General features: G+C 36.1%; 2 protein-coding genes across 11 annotated transcripts in view; one reads left to right on the forward strand and one right to left on the reverse strand.

The window, feature by feature from the left end:
- The window catches only part of LOC129739376 (uncharacterized), a 249532-nt gene that overhangs the window by 106097 nt on the left and 116430 nt on the right, over positions 1–27005 (forward strand). The gene's annotated exons all lie outside the window — the stretch shown is intronic.
- LOC129739375 (translation initiation factor IF-2-like) overlaps positions 7845–27005 on the reverse strand; it is a 73481-nt gene continuing 54320 nt past the window's right edge. For 2 of the 5 annotated variants that reach the window (XM_055730790.1, XM_055730789.1), the window contains exons 4-8: positions 23149–23451; positions 23022–23075; positions 18861–19172; positions 14500–14520; positions 7845–8439 (exon numbers count right to left, since the gene is read on the reverse strand). In XM_055730790.1, the coding sequence (XP_055586765.1) occupies positions 8210–8439; positions 14500–14520; positions 18861–19172; positions 23022–23075; positions 23149–23451 (920 nt within the window). In that variant the 3' untranslated portion in view covers positions 7845–8209. The other 3 variants (XM_055730791.1, XM_055730793.1, XM_055730792.1) reach the window with 3 other exon arrangements.

Below are 27005 nucleotides of genomic sequence, written 5' to 3' on the forward strand. Positions count from 1 at the left end.
TTTTGACTTCAGATGATTCTGTGCTGAGATACAGTGTCCACCGCAAATCCTGTTTTCTAAAAGGCATCCTCGAAAGTGCTCCGTCACCGGCTCATTTTTCAATATTTTTCTACGAAAAAATTACTAAATGTTCTTTTAACAATGCTTTGTATAATGCAAAAAATTTGAATACATTTGTTTGAACGATAGCTCTAGAAAAAAATCGTGAAAATGGTGTTTTTTAATACCCGTTAGACCCTACCCCCCCCCCCCCCCCCCCCCCCCCCCCTTAAATCAATCGGGTCCGTTGCACGGGCCTGAAATCGACTATTTCAACTACTTTTATTGTGGATTTTTTTTTTCTGAAATACAATAAGAGATTTTTACATGAAAAATGGTACTTTGTAAAAAAACACTGATTTCTGCTCATGAGTGTATACAAGGTTTCTGATATCCATTCAAAATGGTCCTTCAATCCCTGTCCTAGTCATAAACGATTGAACTCTTCTACATAGAAATTATCTTTATGCAATTCCGTGTAGAAAATAGTACATTTTGATACTGAAAACAGTATCGAATAGAGCTACTTTCCAGCACTGAACTCAGTGTCGATAAGTACTTTCCACGACCTACTTAACACGTTTGATTTTGCGTTTTGATTGCGAGATTCTGATTTCAAAACACAAATGGATCATTTATTACATTTTTTCTTTTCTTAATTGCTTTTACCAGACTTTTTTTGACTGACTTGTGGATGGAAACGATATTGTTCTCATGAATCGTCCAAAATTCTATAGAAATCGCATTTCTAGGTTCATGCCTGAAATATTGTACATTGCGTAGCTTTAGATCCCATCGATAGAACTTTTCAAAAACTTCAGACATGCTAATTTAATATTTCAAGCTCAAATTTTGTGATATAAAAGTGTGATAGTTGATCTATCTAACGCAGGAAATTTGATCAAAAAATATCATCAGAGAAAAAAGTTATGGAAGATGAAATTCGAAGTGACAGTGAGCGTGCTTCCAATTTCTATACAATTATGAACGGTACTGTACCATACAGGCTAGTATTAATTTCCAATCCAAAATGTAGGTTTAACATTGCATCTAAATATCTCGTACAGGTATCACGTGCTTTGTAGAAGGAATTAAAAACACCCGCAAAACTTTCCCCTTTTAAATTTTTAATACATAACTATTACTAAAACCTTACCCTAATCGGTGAGACGGTGTGGATTTGTATAAAATGAAAAAAAAAACAAACAAACAAAGAAATAAACAAACAAACAAACATATATAGTCCAACTCATCTTTGTATATAAGAAGAAGATTAGATTTAAATGATTAATTTGATAGAAGTGAGTAAACTTACTTAATGATCCCGCGCCGATCCTCCGGTGCATAGGCCGTGGTAAAAGACCTCCACTGTTGACGATCCGGAGCCAGCGTCTTCACCTGGTCCCAGTCAAGATTCTCGTCGACAATTCGGATTTCAGCGGCTAGGCTTCGCCGCCACGAGTTTCTGGGTCTGCCTCTTCTTCGATGTCCTTCTGGATTCCAGTGCCATCGCTATTCGTGACTCGGAAGAGTTGTTCGAAGTGCTCAGTCCATCGTTAGAGCAGATCTGTTCGATCGGTCAATAACTGACCTGCTCGGTCTTTCAGCGGCATTCTTGCATTAGTCCTTGCACCACTGAGGCGGCGAGAAATGTCATAAAGTAAGTGAGTAAAAAGTTGATCGCAAACATTTAAATCACATGTAAATCGGAAGCATGTGTAATAAGCACATATTCTCAACATTTTGAACCTCCATGTTCTCCTAAAAAATTTTTGGGCTACTTTTTTGTATGAATGACTGAATGCTTGAGTGGTTGAAAAATTTCGAAGGAGTTTTTTTTTGGTGAAAAAAGAAACATTTTAGATTACTTTGCTGGACCAAACTTACACAGTTAATTCCGACATGAATCGATGGACAATATGAATTTCTGAGAAAGTTCATATGAGAGTAGTATGACGAAGTGGAATTGTCTCAGGTCTGCCATTCTGAAGCTTCTATTTCCCAACTCCAAGTTAACTGACAAATTTTTCAAAAACAGCTACAACATGTTTCTCTAGTAGGGTAACGGACTTATTTTGGACCAATGGACTTATTTTGGACCACTTTGTCTAGCTCTCTTTTAAAGTAACTAATCATGAAAAAATTTAGTGCAATGTATTAAGTGCCCGGGCTTCAACTATGTTTGTTAAAAATTATCATGATTTATTGCTTTATAAGTGAGTTAGACAAGGTGATCCAAAATAAGTCCAGTGGTCCAAAATAAGTCTGTTAAACCCTTCTTTTGTCCCTTGGAGTTGTTAAATCGCCCTGGGGGGTAGGGATTACTTTACAAAACAAATGCTTAAAAAAATGGTTCAAATCCTACTTGCTTAACTCATTACATTGAAAAGTATTGTTTCAATGTGAACTTTTTCCAACCAAATGTACTTTATAAAGGGCAAATTCTGGTTGAAATTTTAATTGCGAAAACCATGATCAAATTCTTTCATCGAAATTAAAGTCCGTAAGTTAGTTCCTGTGCTGACATGCCATCATTGTACGCTAGTTGGACTATTAGTCAATGTGCTGACACGAAATGGCTCTTCAGTGATTGCACCATAAACGAGCAGTCAGCAGCCCCCTTCCCGGTGAGTGGCACATGACGAAAAATTCCTCCAATTGACCAAAAATACCAGGAAAAGGAGAAGAAAAATCTTACCGGGAGCTTCAGCTTGGTAGTTTAATTGCGGTCTGTGTTTTTTTCGTATACTTACATTTGTTGATGCTTCTCGGTCAACAAGATAGGAACTGTGGCAGCGAGCGAGAGAGAAAGATTGTAGAAAATAAGTGCGACTCGAAATTCGCCCATTCGTCACACCACGTAAAACATCAAATGTCTGCCGACCTGCCTCCTCTGGCTGATGCTGTAGGACTAAATGCGATGGAAATGGACAAAGGTGGAAAATGCGAAAAATTGTCCAACTCTACCGTCATCATCAACAGAGCATCATCATAATCGTCATCAACGTTGGTCAGTATTTTTTTTTTATCATGATCCGACAATGCGTTTTCCGCAATATGGCTACTTTGGGCTAATCAGTTTTTAAACTGACAGGCGTCTCTATCATTTATGGAATTGCGCTCCAGGATTTGATTTATGTTCCGGTGATGACGACAAATTGGACAGGAGCCGTGTCGAGTGACGGGCCTTCCGGACGTGTAATCCTATGACCAAATGAACCCGTTTTGTATTGGTTTTCTTTAACAACTACGACGGTTTGATTTATTTAATCAAAGTTTTAAGTAAAAATATTACGTCAGGATACTTTAACACTAAACGTACCGGAGGCAGTCAAATTACGGTTTTTGAAATTTGAAAGATGATTACGCCTTATATAATTTTTTTCGCAAATTCGGACTATTTTTATTTTTGAAATGCAAGTGTTTTTGCATTTTTATAATTTAACTAAGATTTGTGGTTTTCGAATAACGCATGTGGTATACCTATATTCATACCGCGAACCGTCAAATGACGGCAAACACTTTTTTCGCTAACACTCTCTTGTTTCTCAACCGATATAGTTTTGGAAAGCTTATAACTAAAATATGGCTCTCAGACAACTTTCAGCTCCAATCATTTATTTCAAAGTTATTCAGAGTCCATAATTTTTTTTTTTTAAACCTTCGGGAAAATGGCTGTAAATCAGTTATCGGAAAAACTATTCCAGCCACAGCAGATTTTTTTTAAAGATAATTGGAAAGTTGACGTTATTTATAACATTTTGACATTTTTAGATTTTTGAAATACGAAACACAAAATCTATGACGACTTCTCGAAAGTAGCTGTTTTTCAAACTTTTAATCAATCTACATTTTCTGAGACAATTCATACACCCAAATTCAGCTTTGCACTGGATTTTGAGTTTGTTAACGTAAGGTTTAGGCAATAAAACTATATGCACAAGACAAGATTTTTCATACCGGTTCTAGTAATGTAACTGCATTGGCAGTGTGATGCTTGACAAAAATGTGATAAAGAAAAGAGTGATGTAGGGTGAGTGCTCCCACTTTGGACCTAGAGCCTACTTTAGTCCTAAATAGCCGAAAATTGTAAATAATTCATTTTGCTACCATAGGATAGGGTTGCCATCCGTCCCGCTTTTTTGGTGATGTCCCGCCGTTCCACTTTTGCCTCAAAATGTCCCGCTTTTTCTTTCTTGGAAAATGTTTACAAAGTTAACTGACTTACACTTCAAAAAATAAAGCTTTAGTTTCTATACAGAAAATCTTCCAAATTCGTAAGAGACTATAAAGATTTGTAAATTAAAGGTTTTAATTCAAAGATCAACTTTCCCCAAGACTGCGAGTCATTTTGAATTCAGAGAAAGAAGTTTTTAGAAGTTTTCTTATAGTTTATTTTTCCCAATTCTGCAAAATACAGGAATTTTGACGATTTTTTTAGAACATTTTGATCCACATTGAATCCAACATTGAACAAAGGTTTTACACGCGGCATTAAATTCACCGTTTACATGTAGCACTTGAAATATTTTCTCTAAATTAGTAATTCGCGAAAACCGTAGAAAAATAACGTACTTATGTCAAAAACCCATGTAAATAAAAGTCATGCAAGAAAAAACTGGGCAAAATCAATCCGCGTGAAAAAACGTTAGTGTACTTTCTATGAACAACTTTGGTTGATGGTATACGTATAAGTTTGGCTATAACATTAAGCTTTTCAAAAAAGTTTCCCAAATGTCCCGCTTTTTTCGGCTGTGTCCCGCTGCTTAAGGGGGGGGTAGGGTCTAACACTTTCAAAAAATCGATTTTTTTTATTTTTTTTATTTTCTTATTGTAAAACATTTCAAGAATGTGTCAAATTTTCAAGTCAATTGAAGTAAAACTGTAGAAATTATAGGCCTTTATCTCCTCCTATCTAATACTGCAAGAAAGCAAGAGCGGAAACTTCAAACGCGTTTTTCTCGAAAGCACATTTTTAAAGTCCGTGGACATCGTCATTTGAAAACTACTTATCCGATTCTTTTTCAAATTTGGAACATATTTTATACATAAAAAATACCAGACCCCAACGTTTTTCTTTTTTGTTTTTTTTTTACTTTGGGGAGATTTTACAGATGAAAAATGGCGGATTTTTTCGTGAAAAATCGAAGTTTTTACTTCAAACAGCCGCAAAAATTTCATAAAATTTTTTTTAAGTTAAATAAAAACGTTGGGGTCCAGAAAAACATCTATTAAAAATATATTTCTCTTATTTTTTGACTTCAGATTATTCTGTGCTGAGGTACAGTGTCCACCGCAAATCCTGTTTTCTAAAAGGCATCCTCGAAAGTGCTCCGTCACCGGCTAATTTTTCAATATTTTTCTACGAAAAAATTACTAGATGTTCTTTTAACAATGCTTTTTATAGTGCAGAAAATTTGAATACATTTGTTTGAACGATAGCTCTAGAAAAAATCGTGAAAATGGTGTTTTTTTATACCCGTTTGGAATATAAAGGGATAAGAGCCTGTTAATTGATCCTGAGAAGTATCCTACTAACAATCCTTTCTTCATTCTTCATTGACTACTAGGACGTGGACGGCGCCGTTATTGATCATTTTCAAAGGGAGAGCATGAGTTTGGTGCATTGTGAATGAACTGCTAGTCCCAAGCACCATTCTTTTGGCCCTTGCACAAAACTGATGGCCTCGATCAATCACGGAGTAGCAACCATTTGCGAAGTAGAACTTATTCTGCTTAGCCACGCCATCGTTCATGGAATTTGAAGTGCGTAAGTTGAAGAAAAGTCTAATCAAATATGATATCAGAAGTTTTAATTGAATGATCCTATCTAAGCACTTCAAGTTGAATGATTTGAGGTGGATATGAGTAGTCAACTAAGCTAATGAAAATTTTCCAAAGAATTAGCGTAGGTAAATTTTAATTTAACTTTTTAAAGTTTCAATGTAAAAGCCATGAAACTTATATCAAATTTGGCAGATTTTTAATGGCTTAAACGTCTTGGTTTTTGAATGTAGGACCACGTCGCAGGATGGGGTAAACTTATGCTACATCCCAAAATCAGCCCTTACTACAATTATGAGTTATCAATATCACAGCGTAATTGGCATAAGAAAAGAACGCGAGGGGGGATGATTCAATTTGCGACCTACCAGTGCAACCGCATTGCGTATGACTGATCGAAACAAAATAAAAACTTTTTCACGTCCCTCCCTATCCCATCACAAGGCGAAGGAGGATACAAAGGCAGCCAGCTGTGCGTGCATATGTAGCAAAAGCAAAAGGATTATTTCAATCCACCGGCTTTAAGCAGCATCCATAAATTACGTAACGCAAAAATGCACATTTTTGACCCCCTCCCCCCCATATGTCAGAACGTAACGCTTCGACGTACCCCCATATGAAAATTACGTAGCGCTAATAATTACCCCCCCCCCCCCCCCCAATTTTTTCACATGTTTTGAATACTGGTTTTGAAAGGTAAAATAAAGATTTTAACATAAATTATTTTAAACGTTCTTAAATACGGAATTTATCTACTCAAATCGCTTCTAAGTACGCATTGATGATAACTCGCTCATAAAATCAATTATCTCCTTCCGAGTTGTTCTGTGCTTGTTAACTGATGACCTACCATGTTTACTTTATTTTGTTCAAGGAGCATAACTTGTTATGCAAAATATACTCCACTTAGTAATATTCGTCGGAATAAACAAAGTTGCATTTTTTAAATCAATTGAGAAAAAATAGTAAAATTTCCGTCTTACGGTTCTTGGGGATAAATTTACCTGATAATCGGTTTTTAAATGGTCATTCCACGGATATTCAATATACATTTTAAGAAGTCTATCTAAGAATCTTTAAAGAGGAAATGTTACAAACCAGTTTCAATCATGTTGAAGCTTACAAATTTCTAACTGATTTTGGTTTGCATATCATTCTGCAAGAATTGCATGACATAAAAATAGCTGCGTTTGAACTGATTTTTTAAAGAAAAAATCGTTACGTAACGATGAGCATACCTCCCTCCCTCCTTTATGTCACAATTCGTACCGCTGGAGCTGACCCCCCTCCCCTAGGAGCGTTGCTTAATTTACGGATGCCCCCTTAGCAGCTGTGCGTATATATGTAAGGCAGGCAGTAGGGAAGCAATGGATTCCCTTTTTCTCAACAAGACAAAGGAATATCTTTAAAAGACGCGCCAGGACGCGTTTTTTTTTTGTGATTGATCGGTGACAGAAAGCCTAGGACAAAATATCTCTCGTCCTCCATCCGGCTCAAGTAGTACTTTAGAGATAACGGATTGGCGAGACAATATAAAAATGGTGTTGTGAGTCCAATTCTCATTTCCCTACAGCTCATTTTTTTTTTTTAATTTTATTGTTTCTGGATAAATTATCCAATAGGATAAAATTCCATAAAATGTTTTTCTTGTTTCGCACTAATCGAATACCTGAAAACTTATTATTTTCATATTCTGAGTGTTCATTGGAAGTCAAATTTAAAAAAAAAACAATCTCAGGTATTTTTATATGAGTCAATTATGGTATAGACATTACTTACTGGACAAATAATTGTAGTCTCGTACTTAGCAATAACCATGAACTAGCCATAAAAAAAATGTATCTTTTTGAACTCTAGCGATTAATTGAACTCATAACAAACATTTTAGATTTTTTTTAAATTTCGCATTATGAGGTTCATAAACCAGGCACACCTACCTTACAAATATTCGTTGAACATAAATCAAAACATTTTTAAACATCGATAAAATGATTTTCTCAACTAGAAGATACAATTCAAAACATATTTTACAATTTTTATTTTATCAAAGGTTGAATACATGTATACAACTGTAACCGTTTGAGTTTAAATACACATTAAATAGAATAGTCATTGTATTATTGATAGATTACAAAAAGCCTTCGATATCAGTGTCGTAACAGAAAACTGTTGCTATTTCTATCTTGCATGCTAGAGTAGATAGTTAGGTACATGAATTTCATCTCCCTTTGGCTGCTGCAAGCTCACACAAATAAACGGGTCTGACGTTGACAACTTTGATTTACAATGGGAAGATAGGATACAAAAGAATCTCGCTGCAAAAGTAGAACCATACCGTCACTAAACTGCTCCGGGCAATTCCGAGACGAGACAAGGAGTGGGAATATTAGACGTTATAGTAATTCTCGATTTCTTTGAGCGCCAGCTGGAAGTACTGCCGGCAGACGTTCTCTCCCCAGAATGCACCGAAGCACTGGTTCTGCTCGAAGCAGTAGTACCGAATCTTGTCTGAATTGTGACTGCAACAGTTGGCAATGGCCCACGTGCAATTGGATGGTTTCCGACGTCCTCCTCCTTCTGCTCCTCCGGCCGAGTTTGTTCCGCCACTGTCTCCTCCTAGATCCGGAATGGGGAAATTACATGACCAACAGTGACTACTAAGACGCTCAATCCGACATAGTGATGGTGTTGGTCCTTTTATTTTAGTCCAAATATGGTTGGTAAGGATGATGAGGATATAACTACAGATGGTGTGAGCTACCCACATGAACATGTGAGCGTGAAGGGTTTTTTTTGCGATATTCTGTCATGCAATTCAAACGGTAGATACTCACAAGCTCGGTGCGTTCTCTCAATCTTTCACTATTTGTTCTAATTTTAAGAATTCCATGTGCGGTTATTCTACTGGGGACGAAAATACAGAATGAATCAATATAGTACGGAACTTTCTCGACGAATATATTTGACAAAATTGCCAAGTTAAACGACTAGAGTTCTGCCTCTTTTTTTGTCGTTGAAATTTCAAGCACTAATGGGGCTTAATAAAACGTCAAGCAACAAACAAACAACAGCACACATATGTATTTATTTGAAACACCTTTCACCAAAAGTTAGTTTTTTTTAAACAAAACTGTTTAACTGCCTAAAATATCAAAAAGCCTAGAATCCTGGAATCTTAGAATCCTCCAGCTGAAGCTATACAAGCCATATTAGAGGCGGCAGAATTGACGTTTCTCCGCCAAAATTAAGGATCACGGATACATCAGATACGATAAGGTCTAACTTTTGTTTTGTTGTGGTGACTCAACACTCCACAAATATTATTTATTTAATTCAGATTGATGATGTGACTTAGTGGAAATTTGGTAACGCAACAGAAATTCTTCAGAAAAATAAAATGTCAACATTAGCACGTATAATGATGGTACAAGTTCTCTCACTTTAGCGAATTTCTAATGTTTTTCAAATCATTCAATTACGCAAAACGTTAAACGAACAAACAATTTGCACAGTTTTCGTTGCGTCACACCATTTCATTTGCCCCGTTCATTTTTCAACCGATTTTGATTCTGTAAAAAGTATTGAACATGGCTTCAAAAGTTTGAGGAGAATCCGATTTGCCATTACAATACATATACCGTCAACTGGGGCAACATGCAAATATTTTCAATTTCAATGGCTTCTAAAAAACTTAAGTTCGCAGTAAATCATTGCCCTTATGCATCAAAAGTTTTAAGGTTGATGGGACATCAAATTGGCGTAGTCAGAAAAATTATTGGTTACTTTAGTGATTTTTTATTTTCTAAAAACAGGCGATTTCCCACCTTAGAAAATGGGGTGACTTGCAACAAACTTCGTTTTTGATTAAAAATCAGTTTTTGATAAATTTGCGATGCCTTGAAGACCATAAAGCATGATAACATCAATGGCAGTAATTTTTTTTCTGTAAAAACAAATTTTCACATTTTTTCTGAAAATATGGAAGCTGCATAAAAACGAACACACACATATAGGATCTCAGTGAAACTTCATGTTTCTTTGAAGAGATCTAAATTCTACTTAAGACTAAAGCGTACATCTTTCAAGGACATAATGGCTAGCATCTTACTTATGCTAACACCACCAGCCCACAGAAAGAGTACTATGTATGCCGTGACCGAGACTCGATCTCATGACCTCTGGCTTAGAAGACTGGAACGCTATCCTCTAGGCCACGGTCGGCGGCTCCAATTGAAGGGGTAAAACAATGCAAACGAAATTCTTCTAGCTGAAATCATAAAAATAAATGTTTGAATGAAATAAATTTCAATGTTGACAAAAGCGTGGTGCAAACCAATCATATTCCAGCATATGGAAACGAGATTTTTCTTTGATTTGCATTTTCTTACATTTTCCCTTAGACATGTAACTGAATTATAAAAATATTTAAAAAAAATGAGTGATTGTTCGAGTAATATTTTTACATCAACAGTGTTGGTATAGGATAAAGAAACCAGTAAAAAGTTTATAGGTGATATTATAAAGCCAATCCGTTATATTAGGAAAGTTTTTCTACGGCTCCGAAATATGTTGAAAATGGTATATATTTTTTCTCGATTTTTTTTAATTTCTCATGAAAATTAAAAACTTTGAAAAATTATCTTAAGATGTGAGACATTATGTTATCATCATTTTGTTATCATTAAAAGATTACTTTATCACATAACATTAAATTAAAAATGGAATCAGTGTGGTGTTATATGAATGTTGCACCTAACCCCGCTGTAGCATATGCCCCGTTTGACGGTATCTAATGAGTGCGTTGTAAACCTTAAACAACCTCTTAATTTCTTTGCGTCAAATAATTAAAAATACTCGTTTTCCACGATGGATATTTCAAAAGTTATAAAAAAATAAGCTTCAAATGCCCTGATATCCTGAAAAAAGTTGGCATTCGTCATGTTTTTTTGGGAAAAGGACGTAATTTTTTATAGTATAATCCGTGTAGTGGAAAAAATTGTAAGCATTTATCAAAAAGTACATTTTTGTTATTAAAATGTACATATTGAATTGCATGTATGTTGGTTTTTTATAAGTACAATAAAATTTTTTTAAAACACAAAAAAAAGCTGAAGAATTCACCTTTTACATGGTGTATACGAATTTTAACAAATATAAAAAATTCAAAATGACTTTGTGGTGGCGCGTGGAATAGGTCACCTATATAATTAATCAATCACCCGCAAATTGCATCGGTGGGAAACCTAAGGTCCATAAGAAGAATTTGCTCATGCTTATAGTCGTAGTGTTGTCTTGCTCTATGGCATGAAATTGGTTTTTTTATTTCATAAAATAGCAATAAGTCACACAAACGCAACGAATTTGTGAATCCGAGCTTGTGGGGTATCATGGGCCACAACATGTGGGGTTTCTTGGGCCACCTTTATTTCGGTGTTTTACACACATTCATTTAACAGTCGGAATTCAAAGAAATAAATTTAAAAAAAAATAAATAAAATTGCCAATGATACGTTTGAAACGTAGAAAACAATGCCATTTGTCTTTTTCATTTTAACTTAAAAAGTAATGAAGCTATATAGCATGGGTGGCCAACATTTTCAGTCGGCTGGCCAAATTTTAGAAATGAGATTTGTCTGTGGGCCAAAAAAAAATCAAGCATTTTTTCATTAAATTTTTCATAAATGTTTTTTAAACAAATTTGTTTTTAAAACAAATTAGCATTTCGAAAATTGTGTTTAAGCTTTGGCGAGCTTCAAATTTGTTAACCTCAATCAATTAAAGTCGATTAACTCAGCCTTTTTTCAGTCGATTCCGACATATGAACGCAATTTCGAAACATCTTTTCATGATTTTAGCTATAAGTCGATACTCTAGTGCTCTAGTGCTTTACATCGCAAAAAAATCGTTCAGTTGTTAAATCTGTCCGTGCTAACCGATAAAATCATTGTCTCAAATACTGGTGATTTGAACTGTTTTTCTCGTTCTTAGAATTTAATGGTATCAATTTTTTTTTCGTGAACACATTTCAAAATTAAAAATTACGCCAGCACACCGTAAATATTGGCAAACTTCAAGCTAGTCTATGAACTGAAATAACAACTATACAGCCCAAAATTCTGGCCAATGGTATTCAGAATGACGGCGAAAGAGCTGCATTTTGCTTATCAATTTAGGGTGGTCATTTAATCGACGTTGTATTCTAAATCTGGTTTGGAATAAATGCCATAAAATATCTTGACAGATTCTTGCTTATTTTTGGAAATCGACTGAAAATTTGCGGAATTATTTGACGTTAAGATCGGATACATCCTGATGGCAATCTCTGTATGTTCTATAAAACTTTTCTAGAGAAACACATTTCCCATCAATCTTCTAAAACTCAACCCCGTCTTTAGAGAGAGTTTTTTAAAATCGAACTAAAACCAAACCCAATCATTAACCTACTTCTTGCGCAAAATATTGCAGATGCAACATATGTTGATCTAACTATTCATATTAATGAAAATTGTTTAACTAGCAGTTGTCAAAAAGTACAGCTACGAAAACCTTAAAAAGATGGGAAAACTGGAAATGGATCTATTTTTGGTAGCTTTAGAAATTCTTGGCCCATTTGTTTTTCGATTTAAAAAAAATGATTGCAGCATAGTTTTTTCAGAAAAAAAATTTATCCTAAGTAAGGAAGAAAAAATACAACACATACCTCGTCTACAGGCAGAGTTGGGAAGGAAAAACCAGAAATCCAAAAATATGTACAATATTTACTTTTAAAAAATTTTTAAGTTCAGGTTGAAATATCTCAGTTAATTGTAGTTTAATTTCGACAAAAACTTTCAAAAATAAAGCTTTGAGTCAGTCGTAATATGTATCAAAATTTACGAAACAAAATGGTTGAATTGTATAAAAACTACAACCGAAGAGGCACTGGAAGTAAAGTTTCTTAGCCCCTGTGGCTATACACTTAATGAAAAGTTTTTCAAAAAGTTTTCCTAATCTTTGCAGTTTTTCGTAAAACGAAAGTTGTGAATTGTAAGCATCTCTAATTTTTTTCAGCGCAAAAAAAATGGCTTTCAGAGAGTTGACAGACTATCACATTTTACAATGTTCCTTTTGTAATGATCCTTCCGAAAATCTATCGTTAACGAAAAATGATGTTGTATATAAAAAAGCGAACGATGCATTCAAAAATCTTGAAATCCAATATCAGCTCAACGTATTTATCTTTTTGGTTATATCTGACTTTTGTGTCAAACTGTTGAATAAATTTTAACATTGAATAGTTCCCACGGATTTTCAAAAGCTATGAAGCGACTTTTTACTGCCTCCAAAATAACGAATCACTATTTGATCCAAATTCCAAAGAGCGAAATTTTGAAAAAGATTTGAATAATCTTTTTCGAAAATTGCGATTTAATAAGGAGCTTACAAATAATTTGAGCTTGCTGAATTTTGTAAGTACATTTGTATAACTCTCATTTCATTACATTGAAGCTGATCAATGCTTCGCAGGCCAAATGTGGTCCGCGGGCTACGGTTTCGCCACCCATGCTATAGAGTAAAGAACAAAAAGTGGTCCACGATACCCCACTCTCCGCTACCTCAATTGCAATGACTACCGGTTAAAATTAATGAAACAAGATAATGTTATCCACTAAAGCTTAGTTCTTTTAGAAATGGGACACTTTCATTTGCAAATAGCTCGTTAACTAGTTATCGGATATTCAAAATTTTGACAGCATTTTGTTGCCTGTAAAAAGTACTATTCGGCCTATTTTTTTCAAAATTTAAAATTTACGCGTTTTTGAGATATGTACGATGCAAGAGAAAAAGAAAAAAATAATTTTGCACAGTTTCCTTTAAAATTCGTCATTATCAAATTGATAGCTGACAAAACCGTTGATTATTCAAAGAATTACTGAGTTTTTGTGGTGGATAAGTATGCAAACACTGTCAATAATGTCCACAAAGTTCAAATCAAGCATTGGAGTGAAGCACATGATCGGCAACAACGGTTAAGGATCATCAAGGAAGTCAAGTCTCATATCAGCATTTTTAATTTTCAATAAACGAAAAACTAAGGGTAGATCGCTGAAATGTCCAACACAATTTTCTCCGATAAGCTGAAAGTGTTGCCTAGTGATGACTCATAGAAATCCAACCTCAAACAACCATTTTTTGATAGTTCCAAAGCTCTTAAGCTGTAAAACCGGTACCGAAAAAAAAACGTTCAAAAATGTGGTCAAAAATAATCAAATTTGTTCATTTCGAAACAACTGTATCCACTAAAATGCTTTCAGTTTCCAGTTTCCAGAGAAGTATTGGACCATAAAGTATCAGAAATTGAAGAAGGAGAGTGAAGCCACCTAAAATATAGATTTTACGAAGTATAAGTTGCAGAAACTGATTAATACCATGACCGAAAAAAGTGTGCGCCGGCCAATGGGAGATACCAAGAATAAAGTAGAAATTTCTTTAACAAAAAACGGTAAATATTTTTTTTCAAATTTTTTCATGAAAGATCATAACATTACCTTCTTTTTCTTCATAGAAAGTATTTGGTTCCAACGAATGGCTTTTGAGATACAGGCATTCGTAACTGTCCCATTTCTAAAAGAACTAAGCTTTACAATCCCATTGGATAGATGAATTCAAATCAATATCAGCGTCTTTATTACTTACCCAATCGATTTCCAAATCCACCTAAATAAATCGGTAAATAAATAAAAAAAAAAGAAAAGAAACATGATTTATGGTAATTTTGTTTTTGATATATGTTTTTAAACGTGTAACCCTGCTTTATTTTCATCCTTTACAACGAGAAAACCAGTTTTAATCGAAAACTAAGATTTCATTCGAAGATCGTGAGCGAAACCTTCTTTGTATGTTTTTGACACAATGTATATGTTGAGTTTATATTGCCTAAACTTAGCTTAACGTCGATCAGTATCCTGAAACATGCGTTTTAATTTCACGCGTATCTCTGTTATCAAACAACGTATTGTTTATCTGGTAAAAAAAAAACTTCAACTTTGCGACCGAAGTAACAACTATTGGTGTGCAAAGTTTAAGTGACTTTTGAGACCCTTTGTTGATATTCAGCGAGCAAAGTACCATACTAGTTAACAAAACAAACAAAAATTTGTGGATACACCGTTTGATGTAAATTTCTCTACTCAGAAATTATTCCATAACTCATGAAATTTGGGAAATTTCAACGGTAGAATACTTATTAGGGGTCTCATTGAATTCTGAAAGGAAATCAAAGAATTTTGGTCGAAGAGCTTAAGCAACAAGCTTTAAATGAAAAAGATACTAGGCCGATTAGATGGACTCTTCAACGTCGGGTAAAACGGATGAATAAATTTCTCCTTGTAGGAAAAAACTGTACAATACGCACCAGCAGCGGGGTAATACGGTCCATGCACTTACAGTACCGTTCATAATTGTATAGAAATTGGAAGCAAGCGCACTGTCACTTCGACTTCGAGCTTCCATAACTTTTTACTCTGATGATATTTTTAAATCAAATTTTTTGCGTTAGATAGATCAACTATCACACTATTATAACACAAAATTCGAGCTTCTGGAGTTTGTGTGGCCTGAGATACAGTAATTCTACGAAAATCGGACTTTTTGGACTTTTCTCATTCAAACTGCAATATCTCTGAAACCACGCTACATTTTTTATTGAAATTTTGCACAGTGATTGTTGAAATATAAAGCTAGCATGTCTGAAGTTTTCGAAAAGTTCTATCGATGAGATCAAAAGTTACGCGAGGTGCAATATTTCAGGTATGAACCTTGAAATGAGATTTCTATAGAATTTTGGACGAATGTTTCCATAGGAAAATCAAATTCTCTGTTTAACAACCAGTAAATATATTTCAACCGAAAAATCACAACAACATCGCGAGATTCTGGTTTCAAAACACAAATGGATCATTTATTCCATTTTTTCTTTTCTTCATTGTTTTTGCCAGAAATTTTTTGTCTGATTGGTGGAGGAAACGATATTGTTCTCATGAATCGTCCAAAATTCTATAGAAATCGCATTTCAAGGTTCATGCCTGAAATATGAAGAAGATGTGAAGAACAGATAATTTTGTATGGGGACCCTCCTTTCATAAAAAGTGAGATTCTCGAAACTATTAAACAATCCATCTCTGACCCAAAAATCCCTCGGATACCAAATTTCACTTCATTCCGACTGACCTTTCATACGTGATGGTGTTACAAAGAAAACGCCTCCATTTTTATATATAAGAAGATGTGAAGAACAGATAATTTTGTATGGGGACCTCCCTTCCATAAAAAGTGAGATTCTTGAAACTATTATACAAACCATCTCGCCCAAAAAAACTTCGGATACCAAATTTCACTTAATTTCGACCGACCATTCATACGTGATGGTGACACAAAGAAAACGCCTCCATTTTTATATATAAGATTTCGTCCATTTTAAAGTTTAAAAGGTGCACCAATATTTGATCGATAATGTCATCTGCCGCCACGTTTGCCGCGATATTAGCCAAATTATTAAATTTCGTTGCCTACCTGAAGGCGTTTTATCTTTGAGGATACCATATAGTGAATTTAAAAACACGAAAAATTCGATGATTTTTGCAATAAAAAATAATTCTATTGCAAAGTTTGGCTAGTTTATAAATATACGATGAACGTGTTACAAAACATTTGATTTTTAAATTATTACATTCCGTATAATCATTGTTTCGTTTCTTACCACCCTGTCGGTATGGTGTATTCTGTTCACTAGTTTTGGCGTTTTACCCCGCGGTGTGTTTTCTAGATGTTTGAGTTTTTCACCAAAAAATATCATCAAATCGTGTTTTATCATTCTTTTTCTTTATAGTAAGACGTAAATCACTTCTCTTAACTGTCGTAAACGTTCAATTTGGTTCTTAAATGATAGGAACCGCTGTAAATAGTGATTATGCTTAACTGGTGCGTTTTGTACAGTTTTCCCCTATTTCAAATTTTCATCGGTTTAAACCTCCATATGCCTTCAAAAGACCTTGGCAATAGCCAATGTCGGTCGAAAAGCTTTAAGCTTCTTAAGCATACGATATTTCTAAGCAGTATTATTTTTACCCGTCCATTTAAAAAAAAAAGTGTAATTGCAAGCATTTAAGATGGCTCTTCAAACAGGCTTGATTCAGGAAATTTACTAATGCCAATGGGTAATGCGATATCAAACAACCTGAACTGGCAACATGCACGGAGACTGCGATCGACAAAAAAACACTACATATCTAAATTTCTATTGCGATTCTACCTTAGGGTCTACTTCTTAGCCGACTTTTACCTAAAGGTTGATACGGTCAAAATTTGGTCAATATAAACTTGACGTATTTCTTTCAATTTTGCATTTAAAAAACCTGAACACCCCTCATTTTGAAGGTGTGTGTTTAGAATGTTGCTACTATTTTAATTTTGGAATTCACTCTTCAGTTGTCAAAATGCCGTCCAAGGAAGAAGAGCAGCGTATCAAAATTGTGCTCGCGCATCGCGAAAATCCGAGCTACTCGCACGCTAAGCTGGCAAAAATCGCTTAAAGTTACAAATTTAATTAAATTGTTTAGAGAACGTTTGTCGACAGCCAGGAAGTCTGGATCGGGGGGAAATCGAAAACCGGAAGCCGCTGAGACGACAAAAAGAGTTGCCGGTAGATTCTAGCGAAACCCTAACCTCTCTCTCCGAGATGACGCAAATAAGCTGGGTGTATCGTCTACAACCGTGCATCGAGCCAAAAAACGAGCCAGACTATCGACGTACAAGAAGGTAGTGACTCCAAATCGCGATGATAAAAAAAAATACGACGATCAAAGCGTGATCCCGGAGGCTGTACACGACGATGCTGACTAAGTTTGACTGCGTGGCAATGGACGACGAAACCTACGTCAAAGCCGACTACAAGCAGCTTCCGGGACAGGAGTTTAATACAGCAAAAGGAAGGGGAAAGGTAGCAGATATTTTCAAGCACATGAAACTGTCAAAGTTCGCGAAGAAATATCTGGTTTGGCAAGCCTTCTGTACCTGTGGCTTGAAAAGCAGCATTTTTATAGCTTCCGGGACTGTCATCCAAGAAATTTACGCGAAAGAGTGTTTGAATAAAAGTCTGCTGCCTTTCCTGAAGAAACACGGTTGTTCCGTACTGTTTTGGCCGGATTTGGCATCTTGCCATTACGGTAAAAAGGCCATGGAGTGGTACGCCGCCAACAACGTGCAGGTGGTTCCCAAGGACAAGAACCCTCCCAACACGCCAGAGCTCCGCCCAATTGAGAAATACTGGGCTATTGTCAAGCGGAGCCTAAAGAAGACCAAATAAACTGCTAAGGACGAGCAGCAGTTCAAGGCAAACTGGCTTTCTGCGGCGAAGAAGGTGGACAAGGTGGCTGTACAAAATCTAATGGCAGGGGTTAAGCGTAAGGCCCGCTAATTCGAATTTGGAAAAGCGGAAGCCTAACTGAATATTTTTCCTGAATTTTATAGGTACTAAATAAACTTGAAAAAGGAATTCAATTTGATTTTTTAAATAAACGATTTCACCGATTTACGCGCGTTTTCCCTTGATCAAATTTTGACCGTATCACCCTTTACCTGATCAACTTTAAACAGATTCGAGTATTCTGTTCAGATCCATATTTGGATGTTGCAAAAGCGCTGGATTTTAGAGACTAGAAATTTCCATAACGAACGGGCAAAATACACTGCGATTTTCTTGGTAACAAATGTACTTCGAATGAGTGAAAATCCAGTCTGATAGCGTATCTTTAAGGGAGTTACTAAAAAAGTATACTTTGCTTGGTAATGATTTCGAACTGAAGTAATTGAAGTAAGATGATAAAATTCTGATAAGACTGTTAAGAAGCTGGTAATCCTGGCGGCTTCCCACCTTGTCCATGACCATGATATCTCTATAATAACACGATATCGAGGCTGCTCTTAGCGGAATGTTCATCATAAAGGACTACAATCGTGATTTATATTGCGTGAAATGCGTCTGGCTATTTCGAACTTACCATCAAGTGGATTGGAAAGCCCCAGACTGGACCAATCGTAATCGTCGTCACTGTTGTGGAACAAAACCGGGGGTGGTGCGGTGGTAGTTCTGGATCCTTCAGTGGTACCCGTCGTTCCAGCACCAGGACCGGAAGTTGCCGGTGTGGCTGGGTTGAACGTCGATGGACCTGGAGTTGATGTCGGTCTGGTAGTTACCGATGTAATCGATGGCCTTGCTGGAGAAGGACTTGGCGGTGAGGGTGCGGGTGATGGTCTCTGGAACACACTCGGACGTTCAGTCGTGGGAGCAGCTGGGACCGGTCTGGATGTAGCTGCGTTTGAAATACAGTTACAGGGTAACTAGAAGAATTTTTGCTATTCTGTTCATCGAAATAGTTTTGTCAAAACTTTGAGAGGGACTATTACATGATTCATTTATCCTTTTTTTCTGAAAGGGGAAATCTGGGTATTTATGAAAATCTAAATTAATCCTGCTTCATACTGCGGTAGAACCCAAATCTAATTGCAGTAACCCTATTGCTCCAGGCTTTCAGGGTATAAAGTCTAAATGGTAAATGTAGTAATATCAGAAGTTTAATGTTCACGTGGCTTGCGTCGCGGGATTTTGGCTCACAACGCGACCCACCGACCCAAAACGACGTCGGGATGGGACTGGAATGTGTTGCGTTTTAGCTTCCTCCTGACTGAGTTCATCATAGTCTCTGGATGGGTTTATTTTTGCAAGCATTTGTGCGCTAAATTCAGCCGGATGGTAAACGACAGAGCGGCTCGTTTTCGTTCTCTCCGTGTAGACGGAAAACAAAATTTATCATAAGCAGAGGGAAACGGTATGGAATTTTTTTAGACATGCGGTCGGGTTCTGGCGGGTGAAAAGGGTTGATTGGATCTATAATTTATTAGTTTCCCACAGCATCATCCCCGGGTGACTGTGAACAGATTGAGTGAACTACACTGTGAAGATACATACCTTCTAACATACATAAATGTATGAACACAAATGTTGTGATGGGTTCGTGGCGGCGAAATGTGATTTTATTTTGACCGTGCTGTGCTGAGCTGAGCAAAAATGAGCTGGACTTTTGGTGTGCCAAAGTGTAGCCACCGAGAAAACCACAATTGATCCCGCAAGCATCAGGCCGTTATGAACATGCCTGTTGTTGATATTTTTGTTTACGTTGGATGAACAGATCGTTAGAACAGTTCAGCTGCGCCATGTACCCATAAAGTAGCACGTTGGACTGTGCGAGTAATGGGATTAAATGTTCGGGATGCCACATCAACCACCAAAGCTCATTAATGGTAAATCAATAAACCGTCTGGCCAAGGGAAAAACAAAGGGAATGTGAGAGACTCCCAGTGTGTTTAATCATAAAATTTTGACTGACAATAAAATAGCAAATTTATGAACTGCGAAATCTTTTATCAGACAAGTGAGATCCCTTGGCAGCGGATGAATGCTGAAACCCACACGACCTATCGCTGATTTCAGAGTGAGTTGTGAATATTGGCAATTAAGTTTTTTATTGTTCATACTCAGGAATAATTTGCCACTTGGAACGTTGGAGTTGTTCATTTGTTGTATAACTCACTCGATTTGCAAGGGTTGAACCTAGCATCTAGGATTCAGAGTAGATTAAAGAACCTTGAAATACAAATAGGTAATATATCTTCAACTGGCTTGATTCCACATACTCTTCAGAATGAAGCTACGTTTTTAAAGGAAACAACTCGTACCAGATGGAATTTCAGTTAGCTGGAACATTTATTTTAACGATCTAGATATGTAACACATCTACAATTTACGTAGATGGTTGAGGCGATATGAAACACAATGTGATAGAAAACCACATTATCAGAAAGCCAGACATCGGAAATTTAGGCTAATGATAGTAACGTTATATAAAGAATATTTACGACAATTAACGGACCGTAACAGAAATTGCCAAGTAACGATTGTAAGTTTCAATTTTCCTTTTTAAGTTTTGAAATGGGAACAAAAAACCCAATTTGTAGTGACTCACGCGAACTTTATTTATCTTTAAAATTCTATCAACTTTGAAATATGTCTATGTCTATCTCTCTAATGTCATGCATTTGAAATATATATACACATTAGGGTGGCAGAATCTTGACTGGGACGAGAATCTTGACTAGGATCAAGTGAAGACGCTGGATCCGGATCGTCAACAGAGGAGGTTTTTGGCCACGGGCATATGTGCCGGAGAATCGACGCGGGACCATTAAGGCCGGAACAAAGTTCAAATCCATCTTTTGTCACTCTGAGTTGGAGCATCGCGAGGAAGGCATACAAAAAAATTATGCGAAAAAAAAATAAATTGGAATAAGTTGCACGAAAGATTGTATGCAACAGAATTGGATTCTATATCATTGAACAATACCTATAAATCAAGTAATGTTTTATGGAAAAATTCAATAAAACAAGAATACAAAAGGTGAAAAAACTCCCATCTTCCAAAAAAAAAGTTTGGCCTTGTAATCGGATATTTGTTTTTTTTTTTCGATATTTTCATAAAAACTTTGAACTTTATTTATTCCCCCCATCGGATTTTTTGGAAATTTCAAAGGGGGGGGGGGTGGTGATAAAAGAAGAAATTGATATATGTTCCTTCCTAAGTAAGTAAGAAGGATGGCAGTCCAAATGGGTCATGATCAAATTTCGTAAACTGACCATATTAATTTTGTAGATTGGTCTAAAAAACTGACTTGTGGAAAATTTCAACTTAATTAAACTGGATTTTGGAATGCCTTAAAAAGCTAAAAGTTTCGTATTGTTGTCCTTTAAAAATCACCAAAGGGGGAGCGAAGGAAATTGGAAAAATTCATATTTTAATTTTCATGCCAAATGACTTGAAAATGCATGAAACGTCCAAATATTGTGTTTTTTCGAGGAAAAAATGATTGTTAAAAATCGACTTAAAAAACTAAAAAAAAAACTCCAGAAGGGAGACCAAAAGACACTAGGAAAATCAACATTTTTAATTTGATGCCAAATTATTAGGAAGTGCATGAAACGTCGATATTCGGTGTTAAAAGAAAAAAAAAAGGATATAGAATAGTCGTGGCAAAAATATTTTCCAATATAGACTTAGGTTATTTTTTCATGAAAACAAAAAAAAACGAATCCGTTGGAAAGTGTCAAACATGCTTTTCAAATTACTTTTTAATACTTTGTCGTAATACAGAACAAAGTATGAATTTGAATACCGTTTTTCGGCTGATCATTGGCCTCCAAGTTTTCAAATCATATTTTGCCGTAATTTCAAATTTTTACTTTTATCCATTGCATGTTGCAAGGCGGAATACTTTACTCGGATCGACATGCGATTCCATCGCGATTTTCGAAATTTTAATGACTCTGTCCTAAGGGTGGTGCTACCAGATGCGTCTATCACGTCAAATGTAATCGCTAGACGGCTTTGAAATTTGTTCACTTTGCAGTTCAAAAAAGCATATTCCAACATTTTTATGTAAATTCTAGATAACAAATCATGATATCATTACTTTGTATTCATTTTAACACGTTCGTCGCCACGCTCAATTTGGTATTTTTACTAGCCGGGCCAAAAGAAATTTTCAGAGAGAGAGAGCAAAGAGGGAGAACTCCCATATTTGAAACGTGTGGCGAAGCTGAGCGGTTAACTCTAGTAAGAGAGCGTCACACGCTTTTTGATGTGACGGGCCCCTCCAGGAAATACACCCGTCACCCGAATATGGGTGCCGTGGCGACGAACGTGTTAAATGAAAATCACTAAAAATACACTACAGAAAAGCCAAGAGTGCCAACTCTTTTAAAAGGAACCATAAAGATTAAGAAGTAATGATAATGGTTAAGCCTTCCACCACCATCACCACCACCATTCTTGTAGTTTTGTCTTGAATCCCGAATTATGAAAAGCTAGCGAAATATTCACGGATTGAGAACGCAATGTAGGCTAATATGACACAGAGCTCATTATCTGTGGTTTTATACTTTCAGCCTGGGTTTTATTTTAATCCTATTGACTAACGGAACAACTCTTTTATGCTTATTCTGATTAAGGTTAGGTCAGATCGGACCAGACGCTCTCAAAAGTGCCCAGATCATCCAGGTCATAATTATATGTGATTTATCGGCTTCAGAGAGGCCAATTTTTACTTACAGCCTCCTGCAAATCCGCTTCCACCAGGTCTCGAGCCAGCATTGAATGTTCCGTCTGTAAAACAATTTAAGTATAATCAATAAATCTTTTGACCTTCACCAGAAATCCACATAAAACCGTGACTCACCATTATTGAAGTACTGGAATCGGCTGGGGTCATAGACATGATCGAAGATGAATCGTTGATCGTCAAATGTGCCTCTGTTGCCGACACCTCCGGGCACCTGCTGGGGTCGCTGTTGTGGATTCGCTGCCGGAAGATATGTATTCGGTGGTGGCAGGTATTGACTATCGATGTTTTGCCGATTGCTTATGGCGAACGGGTTGATCGGAGCCCTGACACCTTGATCGTAGAGGGCAAACTGTCCCGGAGGCTGGATCGGATAAGGGAACGGAATCGCCGGTTGTTGCTGGACGTACCAGATTCCTGCTGATGAGAAAACGTAGGGTACTTAAGTAAAATAAATTTAGGCCCATCATAGAGAATAACTTTTCATTTTAAAGAAACAATCGTGTTCTTGAAAAGTTCAAAAGTCAATTTTCAACACAACACAAACAATGCAACTATTTTTCAAATGCATACAAGGTACCTAGTTTGTGTGAAAGCACTCCCCAAATTGTCAAATTGATATGCATGACATTAGACGCCTTTGGGTATAATGAATAAAAGTAAGAAAACATGCTCTATTATGCCTTTCCTAAGCGAATCACTGATTTGCTATGTAGGTATATCCACGTGCATTTTGTGTTAAAAACAAGTGTATTCATTGAAAAAAATGGTTTTATACAAATGCCTAAGAGTTTTGATTGCTCAAATTCATTTAGTTGCTTAAAATACTTCATTTTTAAGAAAAATATTCAAAACCATAGAACAAAACTGTGTTGCAAATACGCGCAGCTGTACATATATTCAATACGCGCCAAACCCTTGGAATGATATAGGATTTGTATAAGTATTGTGTGACCAACAGCTTTTTGGCTCAGCTTTCAGTGAATCTTGTTTTTAAGCTTTTTTTTCTCAGATTTATGTTTATTTTTTCCCTTGAGAGCATTGGTAAAAGCTCAAATCTGAGAAAAAAAGCTTAAATCGGAGAAAAAAAAGCATAAATCTGAGAGATGTGCTCCACACGGATTATATAGCATAGCAGCCTTGTGATACGCGCCTAGCAGCCAAACACATCCGAAAGCAGCCGGAAACATCCGAAAGCAGCCGAAGACTAAAAACACATTAATACTTACAGACTCTATGACTAGAAAAAATCTAAATGGATTAATGGAAATTAAGAAAAATTGAAAATTCTATATTTCTGGGATAAATTAACGCTCAAAAAATGATTTTTAATCTTAATCTGGATTAATGGAAATTAAAAAAAAAAGATTTGTAGATTTTTGAATATAGATCGAAATGCAGAAAATCCTAAATTGTAAAATTTTCACAACACAGGGGTATTTTAAGAAAAAAAAATTATACCTGGCATGGCTTTCACAGCATTTAAAACAAATTACCTAGTAATATTTTGCAGGCTTAAAATGTTACAGATTCTTCAAAACACGAGAAGCGCGTATTAGCCACATGGGGCGTTATATGAACTTTCCCCCTACTAACATCATTGTATGCTGAAAAGTCATAGGGAGACGCCCCATGTGGATAACATTTTCTTAAAATTTCACAATTTAGGTTTTTATGAATTTCGATCTAAGTTTTAAAACTCTTTCAATAATGTGTCACCAAACAGAGAAAAATGAATAAGACAATATTTTCCGACACATCGATAGAGGAGAATCTAAACTATGGATTGAAGCTCAAAAATCATACTGAACTCGCTAAGATATGCTTTTATAGATATGTGTTATCACGGCCCATGCACTCGCTATAACGCGCCAATCGTAAAATGCTGGAAAAAAGCATTTATTTTTCACAACGGCCAATTCATTCAAAGTGAAGAAAAAGTTTAAAGCCCTTTTTGAACGTTAAATTAGCCCAAAGAATCTACAATTCTTTTTTTAATTTCTATTAGTCCATTTTGATTTTCTCTCCAGTCAAAGTGTCTGTAAGTATTAGAGTGTTTCGGCCATCGGCTGCTTTCGGGTGTGTTCGGCTGCAAGGCGCGTATTGAATATACAGTGGCGCGTATTTGCAACACAGTTTTGTTCTGTGGCTTTGAAAATCAAGTTTTTTTCTGTGGTTTTTGAAAATCAAGTTTTTAAAGCAACTAAATGAATTTGAGTAATAAAAAATCTTAAGCATTTCTAGAAAACAGTTATCTTCAACGAGTAGAGTACACTCATTTTTTACACAAAATGTACGTGGAATGAATAGCAAATCAGCGATTCGCTTATGTGGGGCCTAATAGAGCTAGTTCCCCTACTTAGAGCAAGTTCACTGGTTGAGATGGAGTTGGAAATTTCGATGGTATACAACACATCACAAGACTTTTGCCGTACACCGGTGTTGGGAAAATCTGATATTCGAACAGTTTAGCGCTGCAAAATTTATATCGTATAACACTTTTTGGCTGAGGGTGATAGAAAAACACGATGTTTTGCAACACCGAACCGAGTGATAGAGCCGGCGTTGCAAAACAGTATTCGTGCGTGAAACGCTTCGGTGCTGCCACCTTTCTTATGTTCGAAACCTCGGTAAAGGGAAAAAATGCAAATTGAGCCAATTTAAATTTTAATGTTATATGATATTTTCATGTTTCATTATTAAGTATCATAACTAAAATTGATATGAATTATAAACAAGTTAATAAACTCTTTCAAAATTACAACCAAATTTTCATAACCCATGGCCAATTGCGCGCACCATCACTTTTTTTTATCGACAACATGAGGCGCAGAGATGCCAGACAGCTGTATAATTCATCTCGTTTGTTAAGTTTTCGCGGATTTCAAAAGTTAGTGATTCGTTTTAGAAAAAAAATCTGTCGGAATGTTCGGTAGAAAATGTTTAACGCCGTCGTTTATGGCTCCATTGGCTTTAGAAAACGGAGGTCCTGCGGGGACTCGAAAAGTGCCATTCACAACAGACGCAGCTGATACATCGGGAAAAAAATCAATCTACAATCAACTTTTCGGTAGTAGCAAACCCTGAACACAGTGTACCTCATTCCAGAATTATCGGAATGTAGAAAATTGTATACTTCTGTCAGGTAAATGGACGCGAAAAGCACTGGCAAATAATTTGCAAGTAAAAAACCAATATTTCATATTTTAGGTGGTGATTTGTTCGAGCATGATACAGGCTCCGGAGGCAAACCTCTGGAATTTGTGCGAAAGTGATGGACTCCACTGCAGCTGGGAAAAAAAGCCCTCGATCCATTTAAGAACGACTCCGGAGCGCTGCGGTCTCTCGGTTGGTTTCCGGCGATCCCACCGATCTGCATACCTTGCTTTAAAACGATGTTTTAACATGTTCGAAGGAGTAATAATAAAAAATAGGCTAGCCAATGTTAGTTTGTTAAAAGTAAAACTCTTAAATCCGAAAAGTTTTACATAGTAATCCATAGTAAATCCCAATGTGCGCGATCCAAACATACTGAAATTTTCGTATTAACACATTGCGGACCAACCCCGAGAATTCTCATTTTTTCGCTTGGCGCAAATGTCAAGATGAAACTCCGTAATGAAACTTTCATCTACAAAATTGAAACAATTTCAAAAACTTTAGAAATGCCAAGGGTTTGGTGTTTCACGGCTTAGATGTCTAGTGTCCTCAATGTGCTAACACTATTATTTGAATCCGATGTATGGTTGAATGAAGAAAATTGATTTAAATTTTCATACGGTTAATTCAAATTACAAAATGTCAGTAAAATTACTGAAAAGCAAATTCACCTGGCATCGCTGGTCGCTTTTGATTTTATACCTTCGTATTCTATCACACCGATGAACGGTCAACATTTTTGTTCTAAATTTCACGATAGAAAAAATCCCATCTGTGCTACAGCTATCAAAATTCCTACCACTTTTTCCCAACAC

The sequence above is a fragment of the Uranotaenia lowii genome, chromosome 1 (assembly GCF_029784155.1).
Source record: "Uranotaenia lowii strain MFRU-FL chromosome 1, ASM2978415v1, whole genome shotgun sequence".
In the NCBI taxonomy this organism is placed as follows: domain Eukaryota; kingdom Metazoa; phylum Arthropoda; class Insecta; order Diptera; family Culicidae; genus Uranotaenia; species Uranotaenia lowii.